Genomic DNA, 14,047 nt, shown 5'->3' on the forward strand with positions numbered 1-14,047 from the left:
GTGGGCGGAGTTCAAGGAGGAGCCGCGTGGTGGCCCTCGACCAATCAGCGTGCAACGAGTGAGGTGACCGTCGCCCGGCCAATCAGATCCCGCAACAGGAGGAAAGGGCTCCGCATAATGTCATCACACCACGGGCCAATCAAGGAGCCAGCCCATTTTGGCCAGTGGGAGAGATGAAGTGCGATGCGCGCCAAAACTGGTTAGTGAGAGAGACTAAGAGCAATTTGCGCACCAAAACCAGCCAGTGAGAGAGGGAGGGTCGCGAGGAAGCAGCCCCCCTCCTCTGAAGAGGGGGGTATAATTATAGGTGCAGTCTGCACATTCTGGGGGTTCTGAGAGTTCTGACAAGGAAGTGAACATCTACGCGCAAGGGGGTGGAGTGAAAAAGCATCTGCGCACGGAGTGGTTGGTACAACGGAGGGTCTTCTCCTGACAGCTTTCGCCCTGCCGACTTCGTTTGCCTGGAGCCCAGTCGCGAGGGCATCTGGATCGTCTGGATCTTGCTGGGGGGTCCAGTTCTGCCCCGAGGACCTGGTCCTTGAAGACCGCACGAGGCGGAAAGGTCAAACAGACTCTCACCTCCAGCTCGACTTCTCCGGGCTGGAGGTCCGAATAAACACCATTTTGGTCCGATTCTTTGGGTGTGTGCGTGTGTGTGCTTGTGGGGCCAGTCAGTTAAGTAGGAAATTGTATAAGTGCCGTGCTGTACATACGTGCATTTCTTTTAATCGGTTTCACTCTGCTCTTGCGTGCTTCTCTCATTCCCCAATTATTATTGTAAATAAACATCCCCATTTGTGAAATGTATCCACTCGTTCGTGTCCTTTCCTCCATTGGCTTAGCGTGTTGCGTGTTGGAAAATTAGCCAGGCTGTTGCCGTTGTAACGGGAGATTTGGACCAATGGATCTCGGTGATAAACCGCTCGGATCGCACACTGTTCGAGTACGCTAAGCGGCTCGTTTCGTACGGGTGCCGTCCGGGGTGTGGAGACTCGGTAAATCGCCACGTGGAAATCTCGGTATTTTGAAAATTGGCGAATAACCCTGTACCACGTGGCAAAAATATTGACGCTTTACAGTCCGATAAGGGACCCGTACTTTTCCGAAAAGGTACGATCTAAATTCCAGGTGATCGGTCAAGTCGACTCTGCTACTCCATCTAGCGGTCGTGCTCGCAGCCGATGCCCGGCCCCGCAACAATATAGCACGATATCTCAAAAAGTTGTTGACGGATTCGGATGAAACTTAGAGGACAGGTTGGGTGTGTGACCGCAACAAATTGATTCGATTTTGGTGAAGATCCGGATCCGGATCTGGATACTTCGACCGTTTAATCACCAATCGTCATCGCAGCATTTACAGTGCTTCATCCGACTACGAGAATTAATAAAAGTGATTCTCCACCATTGAAAGATAGGGCTCAAAAACGATATATAGCATGATATTTCAAAAATGTATTGGGCCTGATATGTTCTTGTGGATCAGGCATTACAGGGTGGAGGTCTGTGCTCTACCGAGTGCCCTTCTAGTAAAGATGCTGTTATGAGTTTGCCAGCCAGGATATGAGTTTCCTCTCGAACCCTCTTCTCGATCTTTGACCATGAAGTCGCCGAGCTGCAGATAACTCCTCGGCAGTTGAGTTGCAAAGCAAACACAGGTGCCATCTGACATGACTAATTCTGGTAGGGTCCTCACGTGCAAATCCTGTGTTACCTCCCTGGTGAATTACTTATCCCAGATAAGGCCTGTGCTCTCAACGTTAAGGTCGCGTGTAGTGCGATCTCTAAAAATATTTGCTCCAAACTCAGGTTGATGCTCCAGAACAGTGTTGGTCAATGAGGTGTATGCACTTGGAGATGCAAAGGTATGAGGTGTGTGTGTAGACGTGTAAGAGAAAAGTCGGTTTGGAGGAGTTCTTGGTCGGTGATCATTCCGCTTTGTGCAACGCTCGTTCTGTCTGGTGCTGTTGTCATTCCGCTTTTTGATTTGGGAACTCGGTCAATCCGGCCAGGTCTCTCTTCCCACCCCCCCCGGGACTCAGGACCTGAAGTCTTTGCATTCAGACTTTCGGAACTTGACACACTACAAACTGTGTAACCCAGCACCCAAACTCCAGAACTCAGTACATGAACTCCAGAACTCCACTTTCAGCTCCTCACAAACTGCTCCGTGAGGCTTTTATTGCCCTTCTTCCTGCCTCCATTGACCTCTGCCTTTCGGCATCCCGCCATGCCGATTGATTGGCTCACTGCGATCCAGCTATCGCGATTGGTCCCAGGGGGGCAGGGTGGCTGGCATGGCCCTGGCGGTGCCGATGGCTCGGCGGTCCAGCAATGATGCCAGTAGCACTGTAAATGCTGCGATGACGAAATTATGATGCTGCGATGATTGAAGCTCTGGAATGGTGATTAAACGGTCAAAGTATTTTGAGAAGGAGAAGGAGCACAAAGGGGATAGTTCTAACGACATTCAAACACATCTTCCCTTCCACTGATGCGAGGGGGAGGGGTATTTTAGTTGAACACAATTGCTATGGAGGTGCATGTGTCTGTGTCTGTGAGAGGACTCGCCACCCGGGGTCTTCCAAAACCGCAACAACACTTTGCTTCGAAGCAAAATCATGGCTGCTGAAAGAGATCTTCGTTTGGGTGGTTTTCCAGACAAATACTCGAATGACCAAGTGTTGAAAATTTCCTTTATTATTGAATGAAGAAAGAAAATCAAATTTTACTCTCCAAAGAAAATATTCTTGAAAGCTAATTTAAGTCTATATGAAAATATTTTGGGTTGTATCTGTTTGCAAAAATCTACTTGATGACCAGCAACAGATGTTTTGCTTTATTTCTTTGTTTTATCGCAAATTATAACTGTGTAATGTCTTATTTGGCCTCTGGCTCCATGGATGACACCACTGTCTCGTTTAATGGTCAACATGCACACGGTAACATGCATTTTCAACACTTGATCCAACTTGTCGTGCCATGATCTAATGTATTACTAAATGGAGAAGTGTCCGTCTGTGTGTCACGCTTCATACTAAAGGGTTGCTGCTGTCGTAGGATAATCCAAATGGAACCGTTGGAAAGCTAACACTCGATTTATTCGGAAAAAAATGTTTGTCCATTTAATCATAAAGGTGCCTGTTTTAAATGCCTCTCTATTTGGATTTGTTTTGTTGTTAATACGTCGTCGTGGCTCGTGGAAGAGCTAAAACATAGGATGGATCAGGATGCAACAAAACAAAAGGAAACAGCAGGAGAAAGGGGAAAAATGCCAACAGCTGTGTGGAGGGAGAAAATAGACTGAGATGGACAAACAAGGGACGTGGGTAACGATGAGGGCAAGGGGTGGACTAGTCGGATACAGAAGCAAAATTTTGGGAGAGGTGATGGGTGGTTTAGCGGGTGTTGAAAAGATCATGGTTTTGTATGTGCAATATAGGGTGCTTCATAATAGGGGGTAAAAAAATAAAAGTATGAATATTCATGCTCCCTGGGTGTGCCTTTGTTCCATTTGACAGTAGAAACATACACACCAAATATGAAGCAGATTGGAGGATGTTTAGGGGTTCCTCAAGTTTGGCACAATATTGTTGAAATTTGCCAAACTGTAACTGACAACTTACCGTCGAATATGCACAATGCAGTACACTTCACAATTAATATGGTTGTTTGATATTTTCAAAAACCACAGCAGTCATATAGGATGAAAGAATGGTTTTTCCAAGGAGACCGAGATGAGCTTTTTGACATTGCAGTGCAAAATGCCCTCTCCATAATGGACATAATTGTGCCAACTTGAGGAACCCCTAAATATCATGGAATTTTGTTCATTTTTGACCTACAAGTTCTTATGGGGTATTGGAACAAAGTCAAAATCAGGGAGCAGCAAAAATCAAACTTTCATTTTTTTGGAACACCCTAATGTGCAAATATGTTCCAACGGTAACATTTATTATTCTATGACAGCAGGAACTTTTTATTAAGGGCACTGATGAGCACACAAAATTATATTTTGTAACAATTCTTGAATCCATAGAAAAATATCTTAAGTACACAGAAGGAGCGCACAAACAACAACCACAACCACCATGACAGCAGCAGCAGCAACAATGAGTTATAAAAGATCAAAAAAAAAATGTTTGCGTTTCACTTCCCTTTACATGCTCATTGAGATTCATAGATGGACATGCAATATATTTGTGAAGTACATCATGCAGTCTTTTGATCAAACCCATTGGCGGACCAACGGCTTAGCCCACCTAGTTTCTCAAACGAAACTGGTTTGCCAATGCTTCCAGCAGCATTTGCGTCATAGGTTCATTTCTGCATGACGTTCTTATTTGACATTTGCTGCAGTAAGCATTAAATTGCCAGACTTGGCAAAAGCGACTGCAGCACCATTAGCGGGCATCTTGGTGTCTGTGTACTTAAACTTGGGACCATCATTAAAATATTGTATATTGTGACGGTTTTTGAAGACCCTGGTGAAGCACATACCTGTACACACAGAGGGACCCCAGTGTAGTTATCCCTGTAGTATATTGCGTAGCTAAATTCCCCCCCCACCCCCTCAGTCATTGGGAAAGGAATATGTATTGTTTGTGATATAATCCAACCCCATTGTGACTATCTCTCCATCTCTCTCTACACCTGTACAGCGCATCCATACATGCTTCATACAACATTACAAAGCCAGCGGTCTACCTTGAGAAACATCAGAACGTGGTGGGGGAGACTGAAGCCTCCGCGCCGACTAGCCTCAGTACAGCTGCACCTGGCCAAATCCCAATGGCAGCAACCTCGATGCACAATGCCGCTTGTCACCGGCTGCTTTGTGGAACCCGAGTGCAGCCAATGGGTATCGCCTGGATATACAGTGGGCCAGTGGGGACGCAAAACTTTGCCGACCTCAACAATGATTGCGTGGGCAGAATTGCGGCAATGCCACAGTGCTGCTAGGACAGAAGAAGTGGAACATCTGCGCCGCCACACCTCCCCACGGCTTATAAAAATATGGGCTGGAGGGCAGAACGAAGCTAACACATCTGGGGATATATGGACTGGTGGTATGAGAACGAGCTGGTGACCAGAGCACAGTGGAAGGCTGGTGGAGTGCTCGAGCGAGCGAGGTTCCATGAAGGCGAACGGATCCAGCCAGCAGGGAATTCCCGGCCACATTGGCCACACATACATACTGACTCACACCACTTACTCTCTTCTTTCTTCTCTCCCCCCCTTTTTGGGGATCAATGTAAGCCTGGCTTTCGTCCTGTGAGCCATAGGCAGAAAATACGCCTCGTACTCTTCTCTCTCTCTTCTGTATCCCTCTTCCTTACCTTGTTTCCCGGTGTGAGTGAGGTGCTTGTGCTGTTGACCTGTGAATAAGTGACTGTACAAGAAGGGCTTCTGTGCTAGGCGTAATAACTTTTATTTTGTGACACTGCCTTGGAGGACACACATGTCCTTTTGTTAACTGGATAAATCGTTTCCTGAACTTTCTGATTGTCAGCGTCCATTGGTTAAAGATAACGTGTAGAACAGGGAGTTCACCTCCACCATTTCACCGAGTAGCCATAAGCCAACGTTTCCACGAGTGGTATCACTCGGCCATTTGATAAATCACAGTGAGACGTTGAGAGCATGGTACTCTTTCTAGGGGGGTTCAATTCACAGGAGGGTAAAGCGGATTCAGATGCTCGACCCTACCTGAATTAAACGTCTCAGACAGCATCCGTGGTTGCAAAGCAACATGCCGTATCGCGGAATTATCCCCGTTTCATCGGCTTCAAAGTCGTTGGCCAGATCGTTGATTTGATAACTCCCTTCGTGATCCCTACCACCCTCTAATCCACAACAATATTGAAAAACTACATAGATTCATTTTTGAGTTTATTTTAAGATTCATCAGATTTCTCCTCCATTGGAAATTGTGAAGATGTACTGGGTAATTTCTACAATTGATGAATACACATTATTCCTAAAAGCCTAATGATAAATGCATTTGTGGTGTTGTGTGAAAAGCAAGTTTCTCTTCCTTTTTGTTCCTAAGTGACAGAACATCAGTTTTTGGTTTCTTACTGATGATGCAACATGACATCTCTGTTAAAGGATCTGTACTTAATTATGCCAAACGTTTTGTTGCAAAAGCCTTGCCATTTTTGAGTCGTTATTGTAAAACTGTGCAATGGAACCTGCGACCTTAATTTTGCAATTGTAGAATTGCACCAAAGGCTCATGACTTCTAATTCTTTCTTCACTCGCATTGAAGACGCTTCCAAAATGCAGCTTCGTACGATGAAGCATTTCCTGTTATGGACCAGACAGACCAACAGACACGACTGAGTAACACAACAACACTACTCTTTGGAGAAGTCTCACCAAAAATGCAGATCTGACCCTTCTGCCACACATCAATATATTACATTGTATGATCGTAGTCATCGTAAATTTAATGCATTTTTTATTTTTTTTGGAAATTCATGAAAATTGGTTTCCATCCAGCTGGAGGCAGTTTAATTAATTAATTTCATTTATTTTTCTCTGAGATTGCCTTTTGTTCCCTCGTCATTGAAGTAAAGGTACAACTCAAATATATTTGAGATTGAAATAGATGGTGAAGCTACTGTGTTTAAGTGAGAAAATGAAGGGGGTGAATTTATCGTTAAAATCTATGATTTTAACATTGGAATGGGGGAAAAGCTATGGGTTCGGTGGAGCTAATTATCCACTTTTTTCACAACTTAGGGAGGAAGGCAAGCTTTCAAGACAGAGAAATGGCAGTCGGTAAGTGGACTTTAAAATTTCTATCGTTCAGGCCAGTTTTCTTGACTGTAAGTAGTAATATTGTGCAATCATATGGTAGTAATTTATCTTAGTGTTGATATTTAAAAAAATTCCCACTTGTCTGAACTTCATGTCTTCTCATGACATTATTAGCTCCCCTCCCGCATGACGGGAGACGTGTGCGTGCGTGCATGTCCAGGCCATAACTTCTTTTTTTTTACCATTTGAACTTTTTCTCTTTTTTTTAATCACATTTTCAACAAACCTTTATGATGAGAATATGGAGAAAATAATTAAAAATTGGGTTAAAATGTGAAAGGGCAAAGTCATAGTAACTATAAATAGCCCTTATGAGTCCCCAAAGCGTGTCAAGCACAAAAGTTTTTTTTTTATTTTATTTTTTTTTGTTAATGACGTCCATGTTTGTTTATTTACCATGGAGCTTCAGTATGTCTATCCATGCCATAACATTTTTACTAATTGAGCTTTCATCATCAACTCTTCAACAAACCTTCATTATGAGAATATGGAGAACACGAATTAATAAAACGTACAATTTTTTTTTTTTAACTGTCATTTTCATCATTTAGTTTGAGTACAAAGTCGACGTGGATGGGTTTTGCATTTTGAGATGCTTTCTAGTTACCCTCGCCAGAAGAGAGGGCATTGCACTTGGGTCCGTTTGTTTGTCTGTTTGTCTGTCTGTCCGCACAAAAAGCGAGTACGATTTTTCTCTGCAACCGCTTGTCGGATTGACCCAAAATTTTTTCAGCATAGGAGCGACTACTCATGTAGAATGTTTAAATGATAACTATGACGTCATAGGTCACATGGTGTGGCAGCGATGTTGGAAAAAAGGAAAAAACTTTGGACCTCTGTATCTCTGGCACCGCACCAAGGAAAAAATTGAAACTTGGCACATAGCAAGTCCTCCTCATGGGGAATAAGTGTTATTTTTATGATTATATAGTTCCCTTCAGTATGACGTCATAATTGCATACTACATCCGATCAGTATGAAAAATTTTGAGGGTCCTCTACACATAAATTCGTTTACAGAAAAAATTATTGATGTCATCAGTCATGTGGTTCGGCAGCCATTCGTATTTATTTGTTTTAAACCTTCAAAAATCTTTTCAAATGGCTGAACAGATTGAAGTGAAACTTCACAGGTATTTAGGTATCAAACTGCCTATCCATGAGAAACAAAATGTTCGCACCCTATGACATCACAGGTCACATGTTTTGGCATCCCAAATTATTAGATCCTTGTGGAGGATCTCTAAGTCTTACTCGCATTGTTGTTCTTGTGGACTTTTTTGTTTCACAGCCTACAGTTTTCATCGAAACATCCTGAAACTTGGCATATATATATATATATATATATATATATATATATATATATATATATATATATATATATATATATATATATATGTATATATGTAAAAATACGCTGCGCAGACAGTAACCATCTCCGATTTTAATAATTCCTCCCCCAAAAAAAGTTATGACGTCAAAATATCTCCGCAAATGGAAATGGCCTAAAAAATTATCTCTGAAACTAGGCAAGCTTTTTGAATTCTGTTTGCGGGAATCGAACAGGGCATTAGCAGAGATTGATTACCGCACATATGATACATCACTATGACGTCATATCAATTTTTATGACGTCATTCCTATTTTTTGACATTTTGTGTTTCACAACCCAGAGTTTTCATCGGATCTTCGTGAAACTTGCCATGGATATGCAGAATGCCCACGCGCAGGCAGTAACCATCTCCGATTTTGAAAATTCTTCTGAGAAAAAAGTTGACGTTATATCGCCGCTAATGGAAATCGCCTATACCATTATCTCCGAAACTAGGCAAGCTGTTTGAATTTTGTTTGCAGGAATCAAGCCGGGCATTAGCACAGATAATTTATCGCAAACCTGATGCATCACAATGACGTCATATTCGTTTTTATGATGTCATCATTAAGAGGACGAGGATCTTAGCTCATTCGAGCTTGTTAATTTTTTTGGTCTGGGTTCTTTTTTTCTTTTTTTTTAAATGGCTCACTTGGCTGTGCCTGGATGGGTTTGAGTTTGGGGGTAGAGGAGTAGCAGCTGAAATCCAAATCGTATCCAGATTCCTCCTGATGACTTCATCTTTTCTTTTTGCTTGTTCGGGTTCCTTCTGATTACTCCAATGTAGGACTGTACCTCTTTAGTCTTCCATTTGATTTGAATTGAATTTATTTGAATCCCACTCTAAATTCAATTGAATAATAATAACCGTCATTGGTCAGGGTCAGTTGTCCGATCAAAGCGGGACGTCTTGGTATCCGGTCATCACTGCCAGCAGTTATAAAGCGGAAGTTCTAATTATGTCTCATTCATTACAAAATACACCACACAAAACTAGTCCTGGCGAGGGTCTGCAATCTTTGATTGCTCTTTCTTGTTCTATTTTGTTTTGGATATGCTGCTGCTCCTTTCATTGGTGCATGTTCATGGTATTTTTACTTTGTGCTTCAAAAATGGGTTTGCAAGATAAGAAGAAGCATACCATGATAGCTTGGTATGTCGAAGGAAATGTGCTGCTGTCGACAACGTCAGCTCATCGAAGTAGAGTGCTTCTCAATCTGGCTTTATGGATACGGGCCGATGGGAGAGATTTCATGTATTTGGTATTTATACTTGAGGACAGAAAATTTTCTCATCTTTTGGTCTTTCGCTGTAGGATATACTGCAGTAACACTCCTAATAGCATGAACATTGACGTAAAAGCATTGCCAATTTGTGGCTTCTCCTCCTTCCAATATGAGTGACTATGATCTATTCCCACCATTAAGCATATGACGTTTGAAGAAGAGCTGAATAAATATAATCTGGTCGGGATATGCCCCAGTAATAATTGATTGACCTGGAAGTGCTGTTTTGGTCAAAAGTGAAAGAATGTATTCTAATTTTGCAGGAATAAGCTTATTCTATGACTGACTTAGGAGGGAGTTCTATAATAGGCAGCTTGGATTTTTAAATCCTTTGATTTTATCCATTTATGTTCAGTCCATTCAGAAAGTATTCACATCCCTTGACTTTTGTCGCATTTTGTTGTGTTTACAGCCTGAATTTAGAGTGGATTAAATTTTAAACAATTTTTTGTCACCAATCGACACAAGATGCCCCACAATGACAAAGTGAAAACAGGTTTTTAGAAATTCTTACACATTAATTGCAAATGAAAATCTGAAATGTCTTGAGTTGATAAGTATTCGACCCCCCCTGAGTCGATACTTTGTAGAAGCGCCTTTGGCAGTGATTACAGCTTCGAGTCTTCTTGGGCATGTCTGTATCAGCTTGGCACATCTTGATTTGGGGATTTCCTTCCATTCTTCCTTGCAGATTTGCTCAAGCTCTGTCAAGTTAGATGGGGAGTGTCGGAGAACAGCAATCTTACAAGTCTTTTTACAGATTCTCAATGGGATTTGAATCTGGGCTTTGTCTGGGCCACTCAAGGACTTTCACATTCTTGTTCTGAAGCCATTACGATATTGCTTTGGCTGTATGCTTGGGGTCATTGTCCTGTTGGAACGTAAATCTTCGCTGCAGTCTCAGGCCTTTTTGCACTCTGAAGCAGGTTCTCCTGAAGGATTGGCTCCATTTATTGTTCCCGCTATCCGTATACGTCTCCCCATCCCTACCGCTGAAAAGCATCTCCAAGGCATGGTGCTCACACCACCAAACTTCACGGTATGAGCTGTGTTGGATGGGTGATGAGCTGTGCTCGGTTTCTGCCAGACATAGCGCTTTGCATTCAGGTTAAAGAGTTCAGTTTTCGTCTCATCAGACCACAGAATCTATTGCCTCATGCTCTCAGAGTCTTTCACGTGCCTTTTTGTGAACTCCAAGGATGCTCTCATGTGCCTTTTTCTCAGGAGTGGCTTATGTCTGGCCACTCTCTCATAAAGCCTAGATTTGAGAAGTGCTGCAGAGACTGTTGTCCTTCCCTCAGGTTCTCCCATCACAGCCAGGGAACTCTAGTTCTGTCAGAGTGGTCAGTGGGTTTCTGGTCACCTCCCTGACCAAGGTCCTTCTTGCTCAGTTTGGTCGGATGGCCAGCTCTAGAAAGAGTCTGGGTAGTTCCATATTCTTTGCATTTCCCAACGATGGAGATCACTCTGCTCTTGGGGACTTTCCACACTCTAGAAATTGTTTTATACCCTTCCCCAGAACAAATTCCTCCTTGCAATTCTCTCTCGAGTTCTTAGGACAGTTCCTTGGACTTAATGGTGGAGTTTCTGCTCTGACATGCACGATCAACTGAGGGACCTCATGTTGAAAGGTGTATTTCTTTCTAAATCATGTCCAATGAATTGACTTGGCTGCAGGTGGTCTTCAATCAAGTTTCACAGATATCTCAAGGACGATCAAAGGAAATTGGATGCGCCTGAGCTTAATTTGGTGCGTTATCGCAAAGTGGTTGAATACTAGTGTGATGCAAGAAATTTCAGATTTCCATTTTTAATTAATTTGTTAAAATTTCTAAAAACATGTTTTCACTTTTCAATTATAGGGTATTAGGTGTAGATCGGTGACAAAATATTTAAATTTAATCTATTTTAAATTCAGGCTGTAACACAACAAGATGTGACAAAAGATAAGGGGTGTGAATACTTTCTGAAGGCACTGTATGTATAACCTCCCCATTTTCCAATTATTGTTGTATGAGAGGTTGTAAAAGAGCCATTTATCTCAAGTGTTCATCTTTAATTTGAGAGTACTGTAACATCATGTTTGAGAGTAAAATGTTAACCTTTGAAATGCATTGTCGATTCTTCATGAGGAGGATGCAATCGATCGAATTTGTCATGTATACGTGTGCAGAATCTTGTAAATGACCATTAAGCCCACCGCGCACGAGCTGGCGTTCACTTGTGTGACGCAACAAGACCATTGGCCACAAATTCTGTACAATCTTGTTTTGTCACCAACTGTGGCATACTAATCGACTGTCGATGACACTATTGTCAGAAAACAAAATACCGATGAAGAAATGCAGGGAGAGTATAAGAAGGGTGAAATATCAGAGCGCTGTTGCTTTGGCACAAATGCTGGTTTGTTGCCGACGGCGTGCCAGTTGAAAGAAGCGGCTGTGGGTAAAGTCCTGGGTGGAGAGGCCGGTTCAGGGAGCGTTCAACAACTTGCTCGTGGAACTTTCTGCACAGTTTATTATATATTTGGTAATTATTTTGGCAGTCGATGGGGTTGTTAAACACTCAGTTGAAGCAAAATTGTAAAAAAAATCCGGATTTTAAATGATTTTAGCCCTCATCACGTTGTCCCACCTCAGCGACCATTCCTCCATAACGAAACGTAATTGTCGTACGAAGTGATGATGTTTTGGACCCTGTCTGAAGCATGCTCTGTTATTGTATATCAATGCTTGTTTAAACTTGGGGATTCGCCGCCATCAGTCTGTCGAGGCCCAGGGTGTAAAGCCCACCATTTATGTGAGTGCTGGTGTCGGTTCAGGATCGCTGGTTCGAATGCCTCTTTGTAAAACAAACGCCTCTCCAGATGAGTCCTGCAACCCGGGATGACGCCAAAAATTGGTCAATACTTTGCTCAGCATCGGTGATCATCATAAACCACCATACACTACACACCGATGCACAACTGTTGCCAACAACACATCGTAAAAGTTTAACAATTTAATATACAGATTAAACTGTCGCAGATTGTCTTGTTGCATTACATTGGCGAGTGTACGGCTGGCTTCAGTTTAACTAATGCCTTTTCCTTTTTGCCCATGTCTTGTATTCAGTAATAATCCAATCTTAATAGGCCTTCCTTTGAATGCCCTATTTTCGATTTTGAATCTTCTTTCTTGTTCTCAACCCTTGTAATTCAATTGCATATTCTTTCTCCCCATCAAATTTCTCTTTGCTAGTTATGCCTTCAATGAATCCCTCATTTTTACTTTGTCTTTCTTTTTTTCTCTACTTTCTAATTTAGAACCCAGTGACTGGATCTCTAACCCCTCTTACCCACGTGAACTTCGGAGTTTCACCCCTCCTCCCACTGCTGCTCCTCATGGTGTCCCCGGACCACTTGCCTCATCGTCATTTCAGCAAGTACTACGTCGTTGTGGCAGCCAGCAAAATCTTGTTCCAACTGCCGGGGAGATTATTGGCCGGCAAGCACAGGGTCATGCACTGGCTTTTCCGCCTTCTTGCTGGGCACTTACCCCTGGGCAGGTCTCTGTTGTTCGTTCCAAACCTCCATTTCGGTCTAATTCTTTCAATGCCATTGCCCGGCCAAGAGCTTATAATGGCAATTCTGAAGGTATTGGAACACCAACATCAGCCAGAAATCCAAATCCATCATCTGGCTTGGCTGTAACACCTGCTCCTTATCTTTGCCCTGCTGTAAGTACACCAGTCCAAAAACCATCCCCACAAACGGCGGTTGCTCCAACAAGACCAGGTTTTCGTGGAGCAGAGCGAAAAGTACCAACTCCCGACTCACAATCTTTAGCCCCACCTTCACCCCCTGCTTCATCACCTTTGGATCCTCGCGTAAGGCCTCCGCCACCCCCATACCCAGGGAGAGAGAGGGAAGGAGCTGGAAAGACAGTAAAATTGTCTCCAAAGCCTGTGAGGAGGAGAGGAATCGAAGAAGTCCAAGGAGACAGTGGTGGAACTTGGGAGAGGATAGGAGAGTTTGGGAGGGACACGGAACTTGAGGAGGATGTCGGAAGAATTGGCAATGAAGTGGCAAGTGACGGATGGGGACCTGACCTGGATAAAAAAACGAGAGAGGGAAAACATGAATCTGAGATGAAGAATGATGATAATGTCACAATAGGAACAGAAGGATGGGGAGCCAGTGGGGAGGTTGGCCAAGAGAGATTGAGAGCTGGAGTGCAGCAAGGAGAAGCAGTGAATGAGAAGTTGAGTGTTGCATCAGCAAGGTCTGTTGAGGAAAGAAGAGTTAAATTTTCACCAAGAGCATATCGGTTCTATATGGAACAGCATGTGGAGAATATACTGAAGAACCGAGAACAGCGTGAGAGCCGGCGAGCCCAGCTTGAAGAAGAGATGGAGAAGGTGAGGGTGAAGTTGTTGGTCGAGTGGAATCGATTGATTATCTGGTAATGGTTGTGTGTGTGAAGTGTTTTGTAAATGGAGGGATATCCCAACTTGGTTCATTCAGAGAGGTAAAGTAAAATTGTGTTGGTCGATCTAATGTTGGAATAGGAGGTAAAAGTGATAAAG

General features: G+C 43.0%; 1 protein-coding gene across 2 annotated transcripts in view; it reads left to right on the forward strand.

Annotated features, from left to right (window-relative positions):
• The window catches only part of LOC147015540 (serine/threonine-protein kinase LATS1-like), a 35,569-nt gene that overhangs the window by 4,723 nt on the left and 16,799 nt on the right, over positions 1-14,047 (forward strand). For both annotated transcript variants that reach the window (XM_085850372.1, XM_085850371.1), the window contains exons 3-4: positions 6,747-6,785; positions 12,786-13,879. In XM_085850372.1, the coding sequence (XP_085706498.1) occupies positions 6,747-6,785; positions 12,786-13,879 (1,133 nt within the window). The remainder of the gene's footprint in view (positions 1-6,746; positions 6,786-12,785; positions 13,880-14,047) is intronic.

The sequence above is a fragment of the Eptatretus burgeri genome, chromosome 12, assembly GCF_056783735.1.
Source record: "Eptatretus burgeri isolate ZD-2024b chromosome 12, Ebu_testis_v1, whole genome shotgun sequence".
NCBI lineage: Eukaryota > Metazoa > Chordata > Myxini > Myxiniformes > Myxinidae > Eptatretus > Eptatretus burgeri.